The sequence below is a fragment of the Phocoena phocoena genome, chromosome 2, assembly GCF_963924675.1.
Source record: "Phocoena phocoena chromosome 2, mPhoPho1.1, whole genome shotgun sequence".
In the NCBI taxonomy this organism is placed as follows: domain Eukaryota; kingdom Metazoa; phylum Chordata; class Mammalia; order Artiodactyla; family Phocoenidae; genus Phocoena; species Phocoena phocoena.
The window spans coordinates 118,355,972-118,382,703 of record NC_089220.1 but is presented as its reverse complement, the minus strand read 5'-3'; the positions used below and the strand labels follow the sequence as shown (position 1 = coordinate 118,382,703).

Sequence of the window (26,732 nt, the reverse complement as noted above, 5' to 3'; positions counted from 1 at the left end):
AAATTATCAATTTATATGATTTTTATATTGTTAACTGTTTTCCAAGAAACACAGAACATCACTAAATAAAATTATTAAAAAATTTTAATTATTAATATTTTTAAATTATTAAAATACCATAAACCTTTTTTTGCACTGAAATTATATAAACAGTATTAAATTCTTATTTCTATGTTTCTTTTAATATATATACTAAAATAAGGACATTTGTATACTATATTGTAGTAATTAAATATTAAATATAGTTTTAAATAATCACAGAAATACATATGAACATGGATTTCTTCATAATAGAAAAGAACATAGAAGGTACTCAATAAATGAACAAAATTAAAGCTTACCACTTCCTCATCTGAAAGTTCACGCCCTTGGATGCTGCTATTTTCTCTCACAGCTTGCTGGTGTTTTTTTCCTTTAATGTGGCTAAAAAGATACACCTCTGAAGAGATCTAAAAGCATAAAATCAAAGCAATGTAATGAACATATAATTATATCTTACTTTAAATATTACACATTCTATCCAGTATACTATATGCAAGTTGCGATCACTCTAGCATTTACATATTAGTCTTAAAAATATTTTCTTTAGAATACAATTCTGAGAATCCTCTAGAACAGGGGTGCCCAACCCCGGGTTCGCGGACCGTTACTGGACCTCTTAGGAACTGGGCCGCAGAGCAGGAGGTGAAAGGCAGCAGGTGACCGGCCAGCGAGTGAGCGGCTTCATCTGCCGATCCCCGTCGCTTCCGTTACCACCTGAACCATCCCCCCTCCCCTATCCATGGAAAAACTGTCTTCCACGAAATCTGGTCCCTGGTGCCAGAAAGGTTGGGGACCTCTGATCCAGAAGACACATGGTCAAAAAGGCATGTCATCAAAGCCAACCTTAACAGAGTATCATTTCTTCTAAGTATCAAGTTTCAGCACTGAAAATGTTCCTTTTCTTCTGTGGTCATAATACCCAAAAATATTGACTTGGGCTATCATTAAGCAGGTATACATCCATTTTAGCAGCAACTGCATGCTTTGGTTCTTTGCACTACTACTCCTAACTGCTGATACTATTTTTGTACTACTTACTTTGCATAAAAATCATAAAAGAAATCCATGGTAGTCAGCAGATGCCTTAGTATGACTTTTAAAAGAGTGGGAGAATATATTTCCATAGTTTAATAAACTTTAGTAAATAAATTATAACGTATCGTAACAATACTGATACTGACAACCTACCGGGACATTGCAGAGAGAACACTGCTTCTTTCTTTCATAAGGGGTCAATTTGGGGGCATAATCAGTATTTGCATGTCGTCCACTGCTTAACTCAGCAGCTTTTTCTTTTCTTTGCTCAATCTGTTCCATGTGCCTTCTAATGCTTTCATCATGCTGTAAATGAAGTCGAAGTGTGAGAATACAGAAATTTATTCAAGTTATACTGAGAACTTGAAAAAGTAATATTTCCATTAAACTTTCTAATATAACAAAATGTCTTAATTCAGTATTAACTTGGACACTGAGGACAAGAATCTAAATAAAGCCCTTTAATATCTCCTACATGCACAGTAACATTTCCTAAAGTGTACTTCATGGAATTACACTGTGGGTTATTAATAAGTATTGATATTTTGTGGAAGAGGTTCTATGGTCAAATAAACTTGGAAAATATTAAGTTAAAGCTACTTACTTACTCCAGCTTGTCATTGTGCATTATGACTCAATAAACCTAGCTTACACTAAGCAACATTTTACACACTTATTTGACGACAACATACTTTTGAGAAGCACTTCCTGGAACACACTATGGGAAATGTTGCCCCACAGGTAAAGACCAAGCTCATCCTCACAGCAGACAAGGCCCATCATGACACAGACCTTTACCCACATCGACTCCAGTGACTTCCCAGAAAACAAAAAATAAACCAACTAAAAAACACTATTTCAGACTTCTGACTTTGTGCTCATACCATTTCATACGGCTGGATGCCATCCCACCCATCTACCTATTCAATTTGTCTTTCTTTCAAGATTCAGCTCACAAATTATTCTCTAAAATTATTTCCCTGACTTCTGAAATTCTTCATGTTAGCTTAGTATCCTCCTCTGTACTTTCATAGCACTCCATAGCACTCTATCCATATGGAAATTATCTGCTTAGCATCTGAATCTCACACTAGATTGAGTTCTTGAAACTGAGAACCATGTCTTACTCATCTCTGTATCCCCATGCCTAGCACAAGACTCAATAAATATTTGCTGCATTAAATTTAAATACATGATAAAGTTCTAGAGCTATGCAAGTAGTAAAATAGGGTTCTCTACTCCCTGGAATTTACTACCCCTGTGAAAACCCAACATGTAAATAATTGTGACACAAGGTAAAATATTCATACTGCTAGAAACTACTAATGGTAAAGATTTTCTAGAAAATATCAGCTTATCATAATCTCCCAAGCAACAACTGTGCAATTCATAAACATTGAAATAATCTTTTAGTTTATTTCTAAATAATTTAAAGTCTATGAATATAAGAAAGCTAGTAGTAATGTCTTCAAGTCATTAACAAATTAGGTACTAAAATCAAGAAATGCTAAAATTCCTTTACATTATTTCTGTCAATTGCTTTATCTTACTAAAATAATTTCAGTTTTCAGATAGTTGAGTTGGAATTGATCATAGCCAAAACCATATGTCTTATTCTCCAAATACTGATATTAGGAATTCAAATTAATTCAGTTTTTTAAAAAGAAATATGACTGATTCTTTTCTTTTTTTAATAAATTTATTTTATTGATTTATTTTTGGCTGCATTGGGTCTTTGTTGCTGCACGTGGGCTTTCTCTAGTTGTGGCGAGTGGGGGTTAATCTTTGTTGCAGTGCGTGTGCTTCTCATTGCAGTGGCTTCTCTTGTTGCGGAGCACAGGCTCCAGGTGCACGGGCTTCAGTAGTTGTGGCTCCGGGCTCTAAAGAGCAGGCTTAGTAGTTGTGGCGCACGGGCTTAGTTGCTCCGTGGCATGTGGGATCTTCCCGGACCAGGGCTTGAACCCATGTCCCCTACATTGGCAGGTGGATTCTTAACCACTGCGCCACCAGGGAAGCCCTAATTCAGTTTTTTGGGGTTTTTTTTGCGGTACGCGGGCCTCTCACTGTTGTGGCCTCTCCCGTTGTGGAGCACAGGCTCCAGACGCGCAGGCTCAGCGGCCATGGCTCACGGGCCCAGCCGCTCCACGGCATGTGGGATCTTCCCAGACCGGGGCACGAACCCGTGTCCCCTGCATCGGCAGGCGGACTCTCAACCACTGCGCCACCAGGGAAGCCCCTAATTCAGTTATTATACAAGTAATTAAATCGATAAAATTTTAATCTCATGCTACATTAAAATAGCTCTAAAATTTCAAATTAAAATATATAATATTCCTACCTTGAGCTGAATTTTTTTCTGTAGCTCTTCCATAGCTTCTTGTTGAGCAGCTGTGAGTGCTGCCAATCGTTCTTCCCTGTCTCTATAAGAAGATATTTAAAAATTATAAACTCAACTACTTGGAGTAACAAATTTCATGAGGTTAAAAAAATACAATTAGGACACATAGGCGTATATATTCTAGAGAGTTTTTTAAATTATTTTTTTCTGAATGCCTATTAAGTCTCAGATATATTATTGCTCATTAAACATTTGGGAAGCAACAAATAAAAGCAACTTTTATAAATAATAAATTATTATTTATAAAAGTAGGTTTCTGGACCCAAGAATGGGTTTAAATACTAGCTCTGGGCTGTCATTTAAATATGGCATATTGAAAATATATATTTATCTCTTTTCCCTTCCAAAAACCTATAAAACAATATGAAAGGAATAGAAAAGGTAAAAATTCACAAAGACAAAGAGAATACGAGAGGAACCAATCACAAACAAATTATAAGACATACAAAGAAGTATGACCATGTTTAAGAAAAATGCAGTCAAATGAAACTCTCTGAATGAGGCCATATGCTAGATTTATTTGGTATTATAAATACATTATAAGAATTAAAAGAAAGTATGCCAACCTAAGCAAAAATATTGTGACAATGATTCAACAGATAGAGAATCTCAACAGAGAAAGAGAAAACGTTTTTTAAGAACTTTCCAACTAAAGGAACTAGGAGTCCTTAAACAAATGGCTTTCTAGGGATGGAGCAGGGAAAATATAAGATGAATTTGAAGCATCTTGCAGTGCCAGGAAGTAAGGAAGTACTCAAAAAAACAAAATGATGAAGTATGTCAAAGACAAGCAGGGGTCAAACAAAAAAGCTTCCAATGTCCAAAGGTGAAACAATTTGAGCAACAAAATAAATACCATAATACTGGTTTGTAACCCATAGTATAATACAAATATAAACGAGTCCCTGTTGACATAACAAAGGAATTTAATAAATAAATGGGAGAACAAATATCCTGTACAGAAGAACTGCAAATAATTTATGTATGAATTTGTGTCTCAAGGAGGTAGAGAATAACTCCCCATCTCTTCAGCATAGGCTTGCTTCCAAGGAGGACAGCATAGGGAAATTTTTAAACTATACAGTGGAGAAATCTGACAAATACTACCTTAGCCAGGTGATCAAGGTTAACAAAATCAGTGATAAGTCAAGGTGACAGTATGAACCTTAGACATTTAAAAAATGGTAATTCACATTCACCCCTGTGCTCTTCCTCCCAAAACCCATAACCTCAGTCTAACCATGAGAAAATCATCAGACAAATCTTGAGAGGAAAAGTCTACAAAATACCTAACCACTACTCAGAACTGTCAAGGTCATCAAAACCATGGAAAGACTGAGAAACTGTTACAACTCAGAAGAAACTGAAGAGAAATGACAATTAAATAACTGAAGAAATAGTGGCCACTTTCCAAATTTTATGAAAAGCATTAATGTACAGAGTAGGATAATCATGAAGAGAACCAACCTACTGGTGAAAAACAAAGTCAAAAAGAAAATTTTGAAAACAGGAAAAAAACCCCAACAACTCACCATATACAGAGGAAAAACAGTATGATTAATGGCCGACTTTTCATGAGAAACAACAAAAGTAAGAAGATTCAAAGTACTGAAAGAAAAACCAAGAATTCTATATCCATCAAAACTACCATTCAAAAGGAAGCCAAAATAAAAATATTCCCAGATAAGCAAACACCAAGATAATTCAATGAAAGCAAACCTGCCTTACAAGAAATACTGAAGGAAGTCCATCTAGCTAAAAAGATATGCCAGAGGGTAACTTGAATCCACAGAAAGAAATGAAATACACAGGAAATGATAAATATGAGGATAAATATAAAGGAATCTACAAATACATTTTCTCTATTCTAATTCCTTTGAAAAATGTGGGACTGCATTTAAAAAATCGTAACACTGTATTGTTGAGTTTATGACATATATAGATGTAATATATATGACAATACAAGAAGAAAAAGACATAGTGCTATATTGGAACAAAGTTGTTCTATTTTACCAAAATTAAGTTAATTTTAACGTGAAGTAGTTTGTGATAAGTCAAGATGAATACTGTAATAAAGAAAGGAAACACTAAGCAAATAACTAAAGTAATACGGTTTTTAAAATCAAGAGAAAAATGTAAATGATGCCCTAAAAAGTACTGGTTGAGGGACTTCCCTGGTGGCACAGTGGTTAAGAATCCCCCTGCCAATGCAGGGGACACACGTTTGAGCCCTGGTCTGGGAAGATCCCACATGCCACAGAGCAACTAAGCCTGTGCACCACAACTACCAAAGCCTGGGTGCCTAGAGCCTGGGCTCCGCAACAAGAGAAGCCACTGCAATGAGAAGGCCAGGCACCGCAACGAAGAGTGGCCTCCGCTGGCGGCAACTAGAGAAAGCCCATGCACAGCAATGAAGACCCAACACAGCCAAAACTAAATAAATCAATAATTTTTAAAATGTACTGGTTTAACAAAAAAGAAGACAGTAAAGGAGAAAAAAAACTTGAGACATACAGAAAACAAATATCAAAATGGCAGACATTAAATTCAGTCATATCAATAAATTACATTAAATAAGAATGGACTAAACAATCAAAAGGCAGAAAATAGAAGGCCAGATATATAAAAAGAAACCTCAACTATATATAAGTGACACACTTTAGATACAAAGACACAAAAAAATGTTTCCCTTTAGACAGAAAAAGACATATCATGTAAACAATAAACATGGCAATATTTAAAACAGAAGAAAAATTGACTTTAAGACAAGAAATATTTTTTAAAAAACCCAACGAGGGATATTTCATAATGATAAAAGGGTCAATACTTCAAGGAGTTATAATAAGTATAAATTACATGCCTTTAATACTAAGGCACCAAAATACATGAAGCAAAAAACTGTCAAAACTGAAAAGAAAAATAGACAATTCAACAATTACTTTTGGAGATTTCAATAACTCTATCTCAAGAATTAATACAACTAGACAGAAAATCAGTAAGTATACAGAAGACTAAACACTATCAACTAACTTTATTTAACTGACATTTAGAGAACACTCATCCAAAACAGCAGAATACACGTATTTTCCAAGAGCACACAGAACATTCCCTAGGATAGTCTACATTCAAGACCATAAAGTAATAAGTTCAATAAATTTAAAAGGACTGAAATCATACAGAAAACATTCTTCAACCACAAAATATTTAATTAGAAAACAGAAAAACGGGAGACATTCCAAATATTTGGAAACTAAATAACATACTTCTGAATAACTCAGGAATCAGAAATCATAAGAAATATTAGAAAAAATCTTGAATTGAATGAAAATAAAAATACAATGTATCAAAACTGATGAGATGAAATTAAAGAAGTGCTAAGAAGAAAACTGGTAATTCAAATGCTTTTATTAGAAATGCAGAAATATCTAAAATTAATCAACTAAGTTTTGACTTTATAAAAGTAGGAAAAGCAAAGCTAATCAAATCCAAAATAAGCAGAAGGAAAGAAATGATAAATATCAAAGTAGAAATCAATGTAACAGAAAACAGAAACATAATGTAGATATTCAAAGAAACCAAAAGCTGGTTTTTTGGAAAGATCAACAAAATGTACAAACCTTTAGCTAGACTACCAAGAGACAGAGAGACAGAAAGACAGAGACAGAGAGGAGAGACATAAATTAGCAAATAAGGAATGAAAGAGGAACATCACTATAGATCATGTTAAAATTAAAATCCTTATAAGGAGCTATTAACAACTTTATAAAAATACACAACTTAGATGAAAAGGACAAATTCACAGAAAAACACAAATTACCGAAGCTGACTCAATAAGAAACAGAAAAATCTCAATAGATTGATAACATGTTAAGAAAAATTTATTTGGTAATTTAGTCTTCCCCAAAAGATAACTCCAAGCCCAGATGGCTTCACTAGCATATTGAACATTTAGCAAGAAAAAGTAACAATCCTACACAAAGAGTTTCTGTAAATAGTGGAGGAAAAAACACTTCCCATCACATTCTCTGAGGCTAGGATTGCCATGACATGAAAGCCAAAGACATAACAAGAAAATTACACACCAATATTCCTTATGAATACATCCTTAATAAGAATTCAACAACACATAAAAATGATTTTACACTATGACCAAGTGCGAATTAACCCAGGAATGTAAAGTTGGTTTAATATCCAAAAATTAATTAATGTAATAAACCATATTAATAAAAAATGAAAGCTACATGATCATTTCAGTGAATGCCCCCTAAGAAGCATTTATTTAACCAAATTCAAAGTACATGCATGCTAAAAACTCTCAATAAACTAGAAATAGAAGAGAACTTCTTCAACCTGATAATGAGGATTTATGAGAAACCTACAACTACATCATACGTAATAGCGAAAGACTGAATGTTTTCCCCCAAGATCAAGAACAGAATAAGGATATACAATGTCACAACTTCTATTAATGTTATATTGTAGGATCTAGTCAGTGTAATAAGGCAAGAAAAAGAAATTAAAGACATCTGTATTAGAAAGCAAGAAGTAAAACAATCTCAATTTGCAGAGGACATGAGCCTTTATGTAAAATATCCTAAGGAACAACAACAGCAAAAAAGAAAACACTAATAGGAAAATACGCATAGGAAAGTTGTGCAAGATCATAAAAAATTATAAAATAAAATATATAAAAAATTGATTGTATTTCTACATATTAGCAAAAATACTAACAAAAATGAAATAAAATAACTCCATTCACTATGGCTTCAAAAAGAGTACTTAGGAAAATATTTAAGAAAAGAAATGCAAGACCTATTTTCTAAAAACTAAAAAATATTGTTGAGAGAAATTAAAGCAGATAGAGACACATACCATATTCATGGATCATATACAATATTGTAAAGATGGCAATTCTTCCCACAATGACTTATAGATTCAAGGCATTACTATAAAAATGCTTGCAAGCTTTCTTTTTTTAGAAACTGGCAAGCCTACCCTAAAAAATTATTTGGAAAGCAATTCTGAAAGAGAACAACAACATTAGAGAACCCACATTAATTGATTTCAAAACTTGCTATAAAGCTACAGTAGTTAAAACAGTGTGGTGCTGGAGTAAGAACAGACATGTAGATATCAAAAGAACAGGACAGAGTCCAGAAATAAACCCTTACATCTATGATTAACTGACCGTGAACAGGCAGCAAGGATAGTCTCTTAAAAGCTACCCTCTTCAACAAATGGGGCTGTGATAAATGGATATTTATATGCAAATAAATAAATTTATATTTTTGATTCATACCATACATAAAAGGTATCTTAAAAGGAATTAAAACCTAAATGTGTGTCAAACTGAAAAACTATAACATTTTGAAGAATATCTTATGACACAGGGTATAAAAGGATTTCACAAACAAGATCAAAAAGCACAAATCAATTTGGCCAATTAAATGCTTTTTCCTGGGTCTTTGAATCTTAAACAAGTGATTTTAAAATGTAGGGATTGCTGAGTGTCATTTAACATAATCAGGGCGACAACATGTTGACCAGACCGTTTCCATCAAAAGACCACTGCCGTGGCTCCTGGGACCTAGTCTCTGATACTTCACCATGTCCCAGCCTGGTCATCTAACCACCTATCACTTTCACTCCCAATATTTTACTTAAAATGTACTTTGCTTAAGTTAGCCAGAATCAAATTCTATTTCTTACAACTGAAAATATCTTGAAATATCAAGTTTCCCATCCAACAGAAATTTTCAAAAGTTTTCCATTTTGAGTAGGATGTCTTAATTCCTGGAAATCAAAATTCAGTATAACATTTCTGTATATGTAACACTTTCTGAAAATTCTACATGACAGCAAATAGCTTCAAGACTTGATTTGAATATGCACTCACTGCAAATGTTCATCAGGATCAAAATCAAGATAGCAAATGAAGTACCTAGCTCTTTCCCGGGCAGCATCTTCCCGGGCTTTTTCCTTTTCTTGCCTCTGTTGCTCAATTCGGGCTTCTTGTTCTTTCCTCTTCATTAACAATTCTTCTACACGGGCCTGCCGTTCTGCTTCTAGAGCTCTCTTACGTTCCTAATGTCAGAAATATTTTAAAAGATGTTAGAATTATGTGTAAGATGAAAATGATTATAGGTGACACAGCTTTGACATATACTTATATATTCAAGCCAAATAGATCCCTGGCTTGTCATTAGGCATGCTTCTCAGAATTTAAATAAAATCAAATACCAATACTATCTGGTTTTCATATGTCATTTACCAGTGTTACAAATAATTAGAAGAATAAATGCTGGGCTTCCCTGGTGGCGCAGTGGTTAAGAATCCTCCTGCCAATGCAGGGGACATGGGTTCGAGCCCTAGTCCGGGAAGATCCCACATGCCACGGAGCAACTAAGCCCGTGCGCCACAACTACTGAGTCTGCACTCTAGAGCCCGGAGCCACAACTACTGAGCCAGCGTGCTGCAACTACTGACGCCCACACGCCTAGAGCCCATGCTCCACAACAAGAGAAGCCACCGCAATGAGAAGCCTGCGCACCACAACGAAGAGTAGCCCCCACTCGCCACAACTAGAGAAAGCCCGCGCGCAGCAATGAAGACCCAACACAGCTAAAAATAAATAAAATAAAATAAATTTATTAAAAAAAGAATAAATGCTATTTTAAGCAGATACTATCTTATTAGAACCTGATACATATTTTATGGTTAATCATTTCTAAAGCCTTGTGTTTGGACATGGTTATAGAAATAACAGAACATGATGAAGAAAGCATAATTAATAGATTTTATTTCTGAACTAAACTTCCATATAGGACTTAAGTGAAGAAAAGCTTGTGGCAGGGAGAAAGAGGCATTATAATATAGCATAGTGGGTAAGAGAGTGGACACTGTATTAGATTCCCTGATTTTGTTTCCTGATTACATTATTTACCAGCTGGGTGACCCTGGTCTAGTTATATTATATATGTGACTTAGTTTTCTGGAAGACAAGTAACAATAGTGCTTATTTCTTAGGATATTGTGAAGAACACATGAGATAATACATGAAAAGCACTTACACAGGAGTTGGCATATACTAAATTCTCAATAATTATCATCATCATCATCATTAATGGAGAAGATACTTCATTAAAATACTGTGATATGCTTCCTGTGTATTTTTGCCTACTAGGAGTACTTAGCTAATTTTCACCATATTACTAGATGTATTGATATATTTCTTTCAATTCATCCCCATCCCCCAGGGAGCTCACACAACATCTTCCTGGTCCCTAGTCTTTATGATAAATGGAACACACTGCACTGATCTAGGCTCTAGTAACCACTACTTACATAGCCTTGGGCAAGTCATTCTACCTTAAAGAGACCCAGTTTGCTGTCAGATCGAAATTATTAACACAGGTAAACACTTAGCAAAGTGTTTAGTACATAGTAAAGTGTTCGGTAAATGAGAGCAGAAAAGAAATGCTAAAGCAGTTTCTGTTTAGATAACACTGGGGAGAGATGCTAATATTCTTAATAGTTAACTAAGTTACTAATAAGCTCACAATGGTAACTTTATATCTACAACAAGCTGTATCTACCCAGGGGAAGAAAACCTTTTTAAAGTAGTAACACAAAAGTGTCCCTATTTCTTTTCTTTCATTTTTTTTGGCAGGGGGCCTGAGAACTAGAGGGAATGCACTGAATTCATGAGAGCACATCTGACAGATCGCAGACTGTTTCAGGTGGACAATTAGATTTTAAATATAGTCTTTACTTTCTAACATACTATTCATGAACTGGTTATAGCTATTTCTCATTACTAAATATAATATGTAGAAACTTTTTTAGTTATATACTCTCTGAAAAACTCAAGAGTAAAAAACAATCAAACCTTGTACAGAAAATTTTCTCCAATAAAAAACATGAACAGGGACTTCCCTGGTGGTCCATTGGCTAAGACTCCACACTCCCAATGCAGGGGGTCTGGGTTCGATCCCTGGCTGGGGAACTATTCCCTCATGCATGCCTCAACTAAGAGTTTACATGCTGCAACTATGAGTCCACATGCCACAGCTAAGAACTCCACATGCAGAAACTAAAGATCCCACATGCCGCAACAAAGATCCCATGTGCCCCAACTAAGACCTAGTGCAGCCTAAATAAATAAATATTTAAAAACAAAAAACACGAACAAAAGAGTTTTCCCTTAAACTCAAATTTATTTTTTAAAAATCTGCATTATGTCTGAAAACACAACTTTCACACTAAAATGCAAAAGGTTAAAGCATTAAATATAAAGAATTAAACCAGAACTTTTCATTTCATATTTTACAAAACCAAAATCTTGAGGGATATACTTTTAAAAATTATAAGTTGGTCTTATAAATGAAATTTATTAATATTATATACAAACGATTACTTTATGTGTATGTGCAATGTAGCTACGTTGTACGCAAAAATATGATGTCAACTTGCTGACTGTTTTTACGGATATAAGAAATACTCCAACATTGTACTAATAGAAATAACTGGACTTCAAAAAATATCCAATCTTCTAATTTCTGTTTTTAATAAGTGGAAGAGAAAATTAGTAGCTGTATACCTAATGAGTAAAATTAGTAAATTCACCTAGTGTTTTCCTTTCTAAAATTTAAGTTTCCTAAAGATAGGAAACTTTGTACCCCACAAAAGCATCTTGTACAGGGAAGGAGTTCGATAAATATCTATTAAACAAATGAAGCATAACTTTATAATATTCATTATAAATCTATATACTCACAAATAAAAAGCATAAACCTACAGCAAATGAACTGTAAAGATATCTAACTCTCAACCCTTCTGAAACCTCTCAGACTCCCATGTACTTTGTTTCACAGTCGACGATGTGTTTATGGCAGCCTAAGAAAGGATTTTGCAACCCCACCCTTTACGCCTACAAATCAGAAGATTAGGGCAAGAGGACAAGGCAGAATATCTAAGAAAACTGGGCTTAAAACTAATCCATCAATAATTTATATGGCAAAAAAGGGAAATTGAGAATATATGACGGCAGCATTAACTTAGTATTTCACTTACAAAAAACAAGAATCACAATTGCCTTTAACAATTTAACATTTATGTGAATGTTTCAAGAATAAAAGTAAAGCAGATGGAGGGCCTCTGAATTCTTTATTAAGTCAGTATCTTACTATTATTGTATTTACAGAATGTTTGGCATTATCTCCTTGCACATATAGTAATGACTACATATTTTTAAATTTTTTTAATTTTATATATATGTTATATATTACCAATGAATTTTTCTAGTATCAGTTATCTCTTATGTATCTTATGTACATACATTTTAAATTTTTCACTGAAAATTAAATCCATAGGAAATTTCTACATTTTTAAAGATAAAAATTAGTCTGAGTAGTCAAAAAAATTTTACGTGTTAGTGAGTTCAGAAGATTCCTTACTACTTTCAGAAAATAACTGCTTTCCTTTACGCCTTAATAAATGTTCCAAATTATAAAATAAGAGTCGTCATTTTTAAACAGAAGATAACTGTTATATTTCAAATCTGCAAAATAAATGCAGAAAAAGTAACTAAAGATGTCTACTCAAAAATATACAATATTACTCATATATTTCCCCCCAAAATCCAGTTAAGAAGTTACCTCTTCCACTGAACTTTCCCTGACATTCCCCTCCCACCAAGAGAGCTAATTATTCCCTACTCTGTGATACCACTGTAACCTATACAGTACAGGTTTCTATTACACTTTCACACTATGTTGTATTATTTGCCATAAAGGTAAAGATCATATCTCATTTGTTTCTGAATTATTAATGCCTAATGGTTGCTCAAAAGTAACACACAATTTTCAAAATAATAATAATTTTTTTAACATCTTTATTGGCATATAAAAAAATAATTATTTTTATAAATTGGTTTGATGCAGAAAAAGAAAGAGCAATAAAGCTGAAGGGATGGCTCAAATTAAAAATTCAAATATCCTATTTCATTTACTCATTTAAGAATGTTAGTTAATGAGTAATTAACTTTTAAATGATAAAAATGAATTTTTTACTGCTCCTTTGAGAGGAAAAGGTGAAGTTTCTCTAAAAGTAGTATCCTGTATTTTTAAACATAAGTTAGCTTGACACTCAGATTAAAATGAGACCTTGAACTCAAATCAAATAGAGATTGGGGTGAATATGGGACTGCTTGCTAGTGTACAAAAAGAGCATAAAGTAACCAATAAACTTGAAAACTGTAATGATATTTTAATTTCCTAAAATTACCAGTGACATGAAGAAGCATGAAACATCAACAACATCCCTAGCTTTTAACATAACAACAAAGCTCTTCATGGTCAGGTCCCTAACTCTACATGCCATACTCACTCATCTCCTGCATAGAATGCCTACTTTGCACCATTTACGACTGTCTCAGTTTTCAAAACTTAGTTGAGGCACCGCCTCCTCCAGGAAGCTTTTGCTGATGTTCTCACGTCTTTGCCACTCTCAATTTGAGTAACAGGTTCTCCTTTGTGCTTCCAAAAACGTCTTTACTATTACACTAATCCTACGGGTTAAGATTTGTTTACATATATGTCTTCCCATTGAGATCAAGGATATATCTTTTTCATGTCCTTGAGCAAAGCACAGCACACAGATTATAGTAGTAATTCAATAAATGACTGAATGAATAAACAAATAAATATTAGTCATAATAGATTAAGTATGTCTGCATCCATATTTGATCTTGAGGAAGATTTAAATAGTTTAAAACCATCACTAAAGTTTATGTGTTAAGTCTTCTTCCCATCCTGAAAATGGTAGCTAACTTAGGGTATGCTACAGAGGTTAAAGTACCTGATGACACTGCCCAATATATGACAGGTGCTCCTTGTCATAAGCATAAAGATTGCCCAGTTATTAAGGCTATATACATTGGTTCAAACACAATCCATTTGTAAGGGACGAAAGGAACATATTCTTGCCCAACCCAATTAGAAAAGAATAGATAATAATCTGTCCAGAGCAATTTAGTCCTTCATCTGGTTGAGACTAGAGATTCAAATTGACAAAAACACTGATAACCCTTTCTGAAGGAGTACACACTGCCTTGGCAATCAGACTTCCCGTTTCCAAACCGTGCTACACTAAACCATGCATCCTTGGGAACACAGACTTGGTCTTACTCCTTTTTATATCCTCAGCACCTGAGTCAGAGCCTAGGAAATGGCTGGTGCTCAATAAATGCTTGCTGAATAAAATTCTACCTGAACAGCTTCATCACGTGCTTGCTTTTCTTCCTGTCTTCGCTGACGCTCTTCCTGTAACTCATTAAGCCTCTGCTCATATTCCTTCAATTTTGATAAAACATCATGGCGTTTGTTCTGGGCTTCGAGGGTATTTATAAAGGCAATTTCGTTTACCTGCAATAAAAAAAACGGAGAAAGTGAGTTTCAAATCAGGTTAATTCTAAGGCACATCACAAAAATAAGAAACTTAACAGTCTTTATATAATAATACAAACCAGTTTTAAGGCATAGACCAAAAAATGAACGACTTATAGTCTTTTCTTTCAATACTTATCCCCCAAATGGATAATAATCCAGTGTACATAACAAACCCATAGGCCGCAGTAAGAAGTGATTTAGAGAAGTGGTCCCCAACCTTTTTGGCACCACGGACTGGTTTCGTGGAAGACAGTTTTTCCACAGACGGAGGTGGTGGGAGGATGGTTCAGGCATTAATGCAAGTGATGGTACAGGCGGTAATGCAAGCGCTGTTCAGGTGGTAACGGAAGTGATGTGGAGCAGCAGATGAAGCCGCTTGGTTGGCCGCCACTCACCTCCTGCTGTGTGGTCTGGTTCCTAACAGACCACAGGACTGCTAACGGTCCGCAGCCCGGGGGTTGGGGACCCCTGATTTAGAGTAAAGGTCTGCCATGGAAATATATTTTTTTATTGAAGCATAGTTGATTTACAATGTTATGTTAGTTTCGGTGTACAGCAAAGTGATTCAGTTATACATATATTCTTTTCCATTATAGTTTATTACAGGATATTGAATATAATTCCCTGTGCCATACAATATGACCTTGTTGTTTATCCATTCTATATATAATATCAATAGTTTGCATCTGCTAGTCCCAAATTCCCAATCCAACCCTCCCCCTTGGCGACCACAAGTCTGTTCTCTATGTCTGTGAGTCTGTTTCTGTTTCATAGATAAGTTCATTTGTGCCATAGCTTAGATTCTACGAATAATGATATCATATGGTATTTGTCATCTCTTTCTTACTTCACTTAATGTGATAATCTCTAGGTCCATCCACATAGATGCAAATGGTATTATTTCATTCTTTTTATGGCTGAGTAATATCCCATTGTATATATTTAGATCTTCTTTATCCATTCATCTGTCAACAGACATTTAGGTTGTTTCCATGTCTTGGATACTGTAAATAGTGCTGCTATGAACATAGGGGTGCATGTATCTTTTTGAATTATAGTTCTGTCCAGATATATGTCCAGGAGTGGAATTGCTATATCATATGGCAACTCTATTTTTAGTTTTCTGAGGAACCTCCATACTGTTCCCCATAGTGGCTGTACCAATTTACATGGTCACCAATTTTGTAGGAGGGTTCCCTTCCTTCCACACCCTCTCCAGCATTTGTTATTTGTAGACTTTTTAATGATGGCCATTATGACCAGTGTAGGATGGTACCTCATTGTAGTTTTGACTTACATTTCTCTAATAATTAGTGATGGTGAGCAACTTTTCATGTGCCTGTTAGCCATTTATATTGTCTTCCTTGGAGAAATGTCTATTTAGGCCTCCACTGAAATGTTTTTAAGAGACAAATTAAGATTTTTATAGAAACCATTTTATAGTTACTTAATATCATTGTGATTTGACATTATACAAGTTACATTAAGTTTTAATAGGTATGTACATTATTCTAATGAGTTTGAGATGACAAAACAAAGTAAACAAACAAATCATTTTTCTTCAACATACACCAAATAAGTGACAATTAGGTACAAGATATTAAACTATATACCTCATCCTCAACTTCACATATATTGAGTCTGAACAGTAAAGTTTTGCTAGAGAGTACATTTTTTAATAGATCTTTATTGGAGTATAATTGCTTCACAATACTGTGTTAGTTTCTGTTGCACCACGAAGTGAATCAGTCATACACATACACATGTCCCCATATCCCCTTCCTCTTGAGCCTCCATCCCATCCTCCCTATCCCACCCCCCTAGATCATCACAAAACACCAAGCCGATCTCCCTGTGCTATGCTGCTGCTTCCCACCAGCCAACTGTTTTACATTCAGTCGTGTATATATGCTGATGCTACTCTCACTTTGCCCCAGCTTTGCCCTCCCACCCTATGTCCTCAAGTCTATTCTCTATGTCTACCTCTTTATTCCTGCCCTGCAACTAGGTTCATCAGTACCATTTTTTTTTTTTTGGATTCCATATATATGTGTTAGCATACAGTATTTGTTTTTCTCTTTCTGACTGACTTCACTCTGTATGACTCTAGGTCCACCTCACTACAAATAACTCGATTTCATTTTTTTTATGGCTGAGTGATACTCTATCATATGTGTCACGTCTTCTTTATCCATTCATCTGTCGATGGACATTTAGGTTGGTTCCATGTCCTGGCTATAGTAAATAGTACTGCAATGAACACTGTGGTACATGACTCTTTTTGAATTATGGTTTTCTCAGGGTATATGCTCAGTAGTGGAATTGCTGGGTCATATGGTAGTTCTATTATTAGTTTTTTTAAGACACCTCCACACCATTTTCCATAGTGGTTATATCAATTTACACTCCCACCAACATAATTAAATGAAATAAAAACAAAGAAAACAATAGCAAAGATCAATAAAACTAAAAGCTGGTTCTTTGAGAAGATAAACAAAATTGATAAACCCTTAGCCAGACTCATCAAGAAAAAAAGGGAGAGGACTCAAATCAATAAAATTAGAAATGAAAAAGGAGAAATCACAACTGACACTGCAGAAACACAAAGGATTATAAGATACTACTACAAACAACTATAGGCTAATAAAATGGACAATCACAAGAAAATGGATAAATTGTTGGAAAGGTAAAACTTTTCAAGACTGAACCAGGAAGAATTAGAAAATATAAACAGACCCAACACAAGTAATGAAATTGAAGCCATAATTAAAAATCTTCCAAGGGCTTCCCTGGTGGCGGTGTGGGTGCAAGTCCGCCTGCCGATGCAGGGGACACGGGTTTATGCTTGGTCCGGGAAGATTCCACATGCCGCGAAGCGGCTGGGACAGTGAGCCATGGCCGCTGAGCCTGCACATCCGGAGCCTCTGCTCCGCAACGAGAGAGGCCACAACAGTGAGAGGCCTGTGTACCGCAAAAAGAAAAAATCTTCCAAGAAACAAAAGTCCAGGACCAGATGGCTTCACAGGCGACTTCTATCAAACATTTAGAGAAGAGCTAACACCCATTCTTCTCAAACTCTTCCAAAATATTGCAGAGGGAGAAACACTCCCAAATTCATTCTATGAAGCCACCATCACCAAAACCAGAAAAAGGTATCACAAAAAAATAAAATTACAAACCAATGTCACTGATGAACATAGATGCAGAATCCCCAACAAAATACTAGCAAACAGAATCCAACAGCACATTAAAAGAATCATACACCATGATCAAGTGGGATTTATTCCAGGGATGCAAGGATTCTTCAATATATGCAAATCAATGAATGTGATACATCAGATTAACAAATTAAGGAATAAAAACCATATGATCATCTCAATAGATGCAGAAAAAGCTTTTGACAAAATTCAACACCCATTTATGATAAAAACTCTCCAGAAAATGGGCATAGAGAGAACCTACCTCAACATAATAAAGGCCGTTCATGACAAAACCACAGCAAGCATCATACTCAATGGTGAAAAACTGAAATCATTTCCACTAAGATCAGGAACAAGACAAGGATGTCCACTCTTACCACTCTTATTCATCATAGTTTTGGAAGTCCTAGCCACAGCAATCAGAGAAGAAAAAGAAATAAAAGGAATACAAATTGGAAAAGAAGAAGTAAAACTGTCACTGTTTGCCAATGACATGACACCGTAAATAGAAAATCCTAAAGATGCCACCAGAAAACTACTAGAACTAATCAATGAATTTAATGAGGTTGCAGGATACAAAATTAATGCACAGAAATCTCTGGCATTCCTATACAGCAACAACGAAAAATCAGAAAGAGCAATTTATGAAACACTCCCATTTACCACTGCAACAAAAAGAATAAAATACCCAGGAATAAATGTGCCTGAGGAGGCGAAAGACTTGTACTCATAAAACTATAAAACACTGATGAAAGGAATCACAGATGACATAAACAGATGGAGGAATATACCATGTTCTTGGACTGGAAGAATCAATATTGTGAAAATGAATATACTACCCAAGGTAATGTACAGATTCAATGCAATCCCTATCAAACTACCACTGGCATTCTTCAAAGAATTAGAACAAAAAATTTTACAATTCATATGGAAACGTGGAAGACACCAAATATCCAAAGCAATCTTGAGAAAGAAAAATGGAGTTGGAGGAATCAGGCTCCCTGACTTCAAACTATACCACAAAGCTACAGTAATCAAGGCAGTATGGTACTGGCACAAAAACAGAAATATAGATCAATGGTAAAGGAGAGTAAAGTTTTTATGAGTAAAGTACAGTTAATGATAAAAAATTGGAAAATGTCTGTTGGGGTCAAATTTCTCATTCTTGAAAGCCAGAAGGAAGACATGCCACAGTGAAAAAGGTAGAGTGAAATTGGGAAGTAAACAAACTCTGAAGCTTACTCTCTCTGAAAGAAGTATAGACTCCAGGAATCCATGTTGGATGAAATAAAACCTATCACTAGATATGTTACAAACTGAAACAAGAAAGTTTGAATACAGTTCTAGCAAAGATTTCCCAATCTCCATCCCATGTAACTACTTTCATAAGTAAATTAACAATATAATCATTTCTCAAGGTATACTGAAAGTATAAGACAAACAGGTATGCTCAAGGAAAATTAATCATAATGTATCAAGGGTCACATGTTAAACATAATCAAGATGAAAGAAAAAGAAATGAGACCTAATGCTCCAGACAAAATAAATAAAATAAAATTCAGAGGGAAGAATGCGCAAAAGCAGCATAAAAAATACAATCTGTGATGTTTGTCAAGTGCTACAAAATTTTAGTTATGCTAGTTGAATATGTTTGGAGACGTAATGTACAGCATGGTGATAATAGTTAATAGTACTGTACTATATACTTGAAATTTGCTAAGAAGATAGATCTGAAATCTTCTTAGCATGTGTGCGCGCACACACACACAGTAACTAAGTAGAGGTAACAGATATTTTAATTAGTTGGATTGTAGTGATCATCCCACAATGTATATGTATATCAAAATATCAAGCTGTGGGCTTCCCTGGTGGCACAGTGGTTGAGGGTCCGCCTGCCGATGCAGGGGACACGGGTTCGTGCCCTGGTCAGGGAAGATCCCATACGCCACAGAGCGGCTAGGCCTATGAGCCATGGCCGCTGAGCCTGCACGTCTGGAGCCTGTGCTCCACAACAGGAGAGGCCACAACAGCGAGAGGCCCGCGTACCGAAAAAACAAAAAAAAATCAAGTTGTACACCTTAATATATACAATTTTTATATGTCAATGATATCTCAATCAAACTGTAAGTAAGTAAAAAAATAAATAAGACGTTTCATGGAAATTAACTGGAAGAAAACATAACCAAAGAAACAGCAGAATATCTCCTAGGCAAACTTTGTAATGTAAAAAGAAGTCAACACGAACCTGAATTTAAAGGTGCAAAACAGATGATAAAATGACATGATAAAATAAAGAAAGACTAGAGAGTTAAGGAAACTTAGGCCAAAGTAACACAATCACAGAATTAATTAAATTAGAAAAAGCATGAAACAGAGCAAAGATGGTAAAAAGTCAAATCACTAACAGAGGAAAGGCTTGTTATAATCACAGTTAATATGGACTTTAAAATGAAAATTTATGTGTAAGTAATAATTTTTAAACATGGAGAACAAGTTAAGATGACCTAATGTAAGAATAATATCTGTAAAGTTAAGAAAGACAAAATATTCCAATATATAATACAGAAAATTTTCCCTGAAAAAAAGAAATACTGAAAATTGAGAAAGCCCACTTTATTTCATGAAGAATTTATTCAGAAGATCAACACCAAGAATATCCTTATTAAATCACAAAACATTAAGGAACAAGCACAAATTTTTTAAGCTTCCAGGCAGTAAATGCAAGTCATCTATGAGAAAGAGGGAGAAAAAATCTGTCTGGCCTCAGGCTTCTCCACAGAATTAGTTAATGCTAGAAAAACATGGAATAATGCCTACAAAACTTCGAAGGAAAGATATTCTGAACCATGAATCTGATCTCTAGCCAAGATGTACTCAGAAATGCCACAGGCCTTTGATACCTAAGAACTCAAGGAATAGAGCACAATAACCTCTTCCTGAAAAAATTACTTGTTAATAAAATCCAGCCAACCAGGTCAAAACAAAGAACTCATGAATGGAGGATTACGCAAGTTGTGCATCCATTCATACATAGAAGGAAAACTAAACTGTGGAATTTATAGTTTCAGAGCAAAATGTAAATGTTATAAACCTTAACAATGTAAAAATAATGAAACTATGAAAATTGTTGGGAGGAGATCTTGTGATAAAGAAACATTTATTACAAATTCAATAAGTCCCTCCATTTTACTTCCACGTCACTTCCTTCTCTTAAAATGGAACTAAAATAGAAATGAATACTTCTTATTAAGAAGTACCATGGATAGTATAATTCTTTTTTTTAATTAATTAATTAACTTATTTATTTTTTTGGCTGTGTTGGGTCTTCGTTTCTGTGTGAGGGCTTTCTCTAGTTGCAGCAAGCGGGGGCCATTCTTCATCGTGGTGTGCAGGCCCTTCACTGTCGCAGCCTCTCTTGTTGTGGAGCACAGGCTCCAGACCCGCAGGCTCAGCAGTTGTGGCCCACGGGCCTAGCTGCTCTGCGGCATGGGGGATCTTCCCAGACCAGGACTCAAACCCGTGTCCCCTGCATTGGCAGGCAGACTCTCAACCACTGCGCCACCAGGGAAGCCTAATAGTATAATTCTATTTTATAAAGTTATCTATTCATTCAATCTGAACATTATTCTAAAGAGATTTCTGGAAGAGTATTTATAATGTCAATGGTAGCTATTTCTGAGGGTGGGATTTTGAGTTTCCTTTGCTACATATTGCTCGAATTCTTTAAAATGAGAATAAACCATTTTCATAACAATATGGCCACTATTCTACATATAAAACAGTATTAAAGAAAGCTAGACTAATGCATTTACACTAAAACTTAAAGACAAGAGAAAGTCCCTAAAGATTTTTAAGTTGAGAGGTAATACAATAATGCCCTTAAGAAAGATTAATTTGAAGGGAGTAGGGACAAAAGGCAAGAATAACAACTGCAAATATTGATAAATGATCACAAGCTTTCCAAGTCTAGATTAATGAGAGACTAGTGATACCATTCATCTGAAATATGAATTTCAGGAAAGGCAAATGATTTGGGATACAGGGGTGGTGAGCTGATGAGTTTCACTGGATACAATCATCAAGCAATAGGTAACTGAGTCTAGAGCTTCATTGAGAGAGTGGGGTTAAATGCAGATCTAGGAGTCACTACAGAGAGGATAGCTGAAGCAATGAGAATGATTGTGATATTCAAGGAAAGGAATAAGTGAAGTGGACTGAAGGCAGTAACATTTAAGCAGCAAAAGAAAAAGGGAAGATAGTAAAGCATTGGTTAGGAAAGCAGAAGGAAAACCAAGATAGCGCAGAAGAAAGTGTTCTAGAAAAAAATACATAACAGTGTTGATAATGAACAGATCCAGAAAAGGCTTTTAAACATAGTGATAACAGAGTAACATTCTGAAAGGAAAGTACAGTATAGCATAGAGGAAAAATGGTGTCATAAGGAATTCAAGAAGACAGGAGTGATGAGGTAGTGGAAATGAGCACAGACAGCTCTTTCTAGGAATCTAGTGATTTCCAAAAGGAAAGAGTAGGTAATCTATAGAACAGGTGGAAGTAGTCAGTCTAGAGGAAGAAAGCAAAGGAGCAGGCACAAGAAGATAACTGATGAAGCAAATTTTAAAAGCAGGCAAGAGGACACAGCACAAGGAAAAGGCTACTGCCATAAATAAGGAAAAAGATGTCTTTTCCTCAAAAAAAACCCCCAAAACCCTGTAATTATGAGTAGACACATTGCATCTGAAAAGCTATCAATGAGACCATTAAGAAACTGAAAATAAAAGCCACTTTTATACTATTAAATAAATGATAAAATCGGGTGCTGAGTAACTCTGCCTATAATAATAATCACTATCAACTAAATAGTAGATGACTTATTTTCAATCATCTGTGTATCCAAGAAAGAACTAAGACATTTGAAAAGACTGTTAATTTATGCCAAGAACTCACAAAAAAGAATATGTGGAAAAAATATCTTACACAGGACTGAAATAAATATATTTGGTATATCTCAAGGACATATTCTTAAGTTCTAGTGGAACTTAAGTATATTTTAAATCACTGGATTATTAGAACTTCTGGATTAGTAATAAAACAACAGAAATGCATTAGGGACTTAAGGAAAAGTTAGGAAGTGGAACACAAATAGGATGTGGCATTCTATGAAATTGTAATATTTTACAGAGTATTTACAGCATACCAAGGATGGCATTAACTGCTTCACAATACGCACAACCTAATTTAATCCTTTCAGCAATTCTTTGAGATATAGGTAAGATTATTCCTATTTTACAGATCAACAAATAGGCTGAGAGGCTGAAATAACACCCAAGACCATTCAGCTACTACGTGGTAGAGTCAGGACCTGAATCCAAATTTATCTAACTCCAGAGACTTCAGTCCTCACTATTATGATGAAAAATTACTTTTGAAGAAGGAGCAACTGTTTGATATATGTGGAACCAAATTTCCTGATCATAAAAATCACCTGGGGGGCTTATAAAAAAATAAAGCTCCTCAGGGGCCACTCTAGCATTACTGAAAAAAACCTGCAAAGTTTGGAAATCTGTCTTTTTAACAACTCATATTACTGTTATAATCAGGCAAGACTGGGAAATATTGGCATGTGATAAAACCAAAGGTAGGAGGAGGTTTTGTCTCATAGATTAAAATGTCTGGGGATGAAAGTAATCAGCAATGTTTCACACAAACTTTTAAGATATTTATGTAATTATACTAAGAACAATTCATTCATAAAATATTTAAATGAATGAGAACAAGAAAAAACTAGATTGTCTATTTTTCTTTTCTTTGTAGATATAATACATTTCAAAAGAGAGTTTCAGAGATTATCGAAGAGAAAGCAATGAAAATTAAGAGAACCAACAGGGCAGCAGTTGGTAGCAGGGTTTTAAAGGAGAATTTCATATTAGCAAAAATCTTAGTACAGACTGTTAACTCAGTGAACCTGGATTATTAAGAATTTTTAAAACTGAAAATGGAGCTGATATCTTTATGTAAAAACAACCAGCAGTCAACCACTTATCTTGACGGAAATTATTTAAACTATAGTTTGGGTTAATATGTTTATAGGAGCCACTTTGGTTTAATGAGATTATAATGAAAGTAAATATATTAGGCAATTAGACAGATCAAAATTCATACAAGTCATATAAAAAAAAGACCACAAAATGAAAATACTAAACCAATAATAAGAACAGTGGTAAAAGCATAGGCTTTGGAACCACAAATATCAGGATTTTAATTCTGACTGTGTGACCATCAACAATCTGCCTTCAGACTGCTCCTCTAAAATATAAAAATAATACATAGTTCAGAATTTCCACTTCCAGCTATGATGGAGTAAGAGGGTCCAGATGCACCCTCCCACCTTAAACAACTAAAAAATTAGACAAATATATAAAATATATGAAATTCAATTAATGTAACACAGCAAATATCAAAAGAACAAAGGACAAAACCACATTATTCTTGCAATAGATGGAGAAAAAGGATTTGACAAAATCCAATACCCCTTCATGATAAAAACACTCAACAAACTAGAAGTAAAAAGGAACTTCCTCAATCTTTGAAGTGTATCTATGAAAACCCCATACCTAACATCATACTTGATGATGAAAGACTAAATGCCTCCCACTCCAAAGATCAGGAACAAGACAAGGATGTCCACTCCTACCACTTCTATTCAGTATTGTATTGCAGGTTGTATCCTGGGCAATAAGCAACAACAACAACAAAAAAATCAAAGCCATCCAGATTGGTAAAGAAGAAGTAAAACTATCTCTAGTTGCAGATGGTATGATCTTGAATATAGAAAATCTTAAGGAATCCACTAAAAAGCTATTACAACTAATGAGCAAGTTCAAGCAAGGTTTCAGGAGATAAGATAAATATATAAAAATCAATTGTATTTCTATACACTAGCAGTAAACAATCTGAAAATGAAATTAAGAAAACAATTCCATTTACAGTCACCTCCAAAAGAGTACAATCAATACTTAGGAATTAATTTAAACAAGAAGGTGAAAGCCTTGTGTGCTGAAAATTAGAAAACACTCCATAAAGAAATTAAGGAAGATTTAAATAAATGGAAAGATATCCTGTGTTCATGGATTAGAAGATCTAATATTATTAAGATGGCAATACTCTCCAAAGCACGGTAAAAATTCAATGCAATCCTAACAAAACTCCAATGGACTTTTTTATGGAAATGGAAAGCTTATCCTCATCCTAACTGCAAGTTGCCCCAAATAGCTAAGATAACATTGAAAAAGAACTAAGTTGGAGGACTATAGTTTCTGATTTCAAAGCTTACTGAAGTGCTACGGTAATCAAAACAGTGTGATACCAGCATAAGGATAGATGTATAGACCAGTGGAATAGAACTGAGAGAAGAGAAATAAACCTGTACACCTATGGCTAATTGATTTCCAGCAAGTGTGCCAAGACCATTCACTGGGGAAAGAATAGTGTCTTCAAGAAGCAGTGCTTGGACAAATGATATCCACCTGCAAAAGAATAAAGGCAGACCCCCTACCTCATTCTGTATATAAAAATTAATTGAAAATGTATCTATGACCTAAATATAAAAGCTAAAACCATAAAACTCTTAGAAGAAAACATGGAGGTAAATCTTCATGACTTTGAATTTTGCAATAATTTCTTAGCACAAAAAGTACAAAAAATAAAACAAAAGATGGATAAATTGGACTTCATCAACATTAAAAACTTTTGTGCAAAGAACGTTATCAACAAAGTGAAAAGGTAACCTACACAGTGTGAGAAAATATCTGCAAATCATATATCTGATAAAGGACTAGTATTGAGAATATACAAAGAACTCTTACAGCTGAACAACAAAAAGACAAACAGCCCAATTTAAAAAAATGAGCAATGGACTTTGAATAGACTTTTTTCTAAGGAAGATATACAAATAGCCAATAAGCACATAAATATATGCTCAATATTGTTAGTCATTAAGGAAATGGACAGATTCCTAGAAAGACACAAATTACACAAGAGAAATAGATACTATGAATAGCCCTATGTATATAAAAAAATGGAATTTTTATTTTAAAAACTCATCCACAAAGAAAACCCCAGGCCCAGACGGCTTCATTGGTAAATTCCACAAAAAATTTAAGGAGGAAATTGTACCAGTTCCACATAAACTACTTTAGAAAACTGAAGAGGATGGAAACCTTCCCAAGTCACTTTAGGAGGCCAGCATATTCTGTTACCAAAAGCAGCCAAAGACATTATAAGAAAAAAAAAGATCAAAATCCCTCACAAACATTGATGCAAAAATTCTTAAAATTTTAGCAAACGAAGCACACCAAAATATAAAACTGATATTATATCATGACCATGTGAGGTTTATCCCAGAATTGCAGTTACTTTGGTATCCGACAATCAAATACTGAAATTCACCATTTTAAGATCTTAAAAAAACACATAATATCATCTCAATAAATGCAGAAAAAGCAGGTAACCAAATTCAAAGTCCATTGTAAAAAATTTTAGTAACTAGGAATAGAAAGGAAGTTTCTCAATCTGATAAAGAACATCTATGAAAGATCTACAGCTAATATC

At 34.6% G+C, this 26,732-nt stretch overlaps 1 protein-coding gene across 2 annotated transcripts in view; it reads right to left on the bottom strand.

Annotated features, from left to right (window-relative positions):
- SCAPER (S-phase cyclin A associated protein in the ER) overlaps window positions 1–26,732 on the bottom strand; it is a 467,237-nt gene that overhangs the window by 302,183 nt on the left and 138,322 nt on the right. For both annotated transcript variants that reach the window (XM_065871326.1, XM_065871328.1), the window contains 5 exons: window positions 14,743–14,898; window positions 9,417–9,559; window positions 3,416–3,497; window positions 1,231–1,383; window positions 342–449 (listed from right to left, as the gene is read on the bottom strand). In XM_065871326.1, the coding sequence (XP_065727398.1) occupies window positions 342–449; window positions 1,231–1,383; window positions 3,416–3,497; window positions 9,417–9,559; window positions 14,743–14,898 (642 nt within the window). The remainder of the gene's footprint in view (window positions 1–341; window positions 450–1,230; window positions 1,384–3,415; window positions 3,498–9,416; window positions 9,560–14,742; window positions 14,899–26,732) is intronic.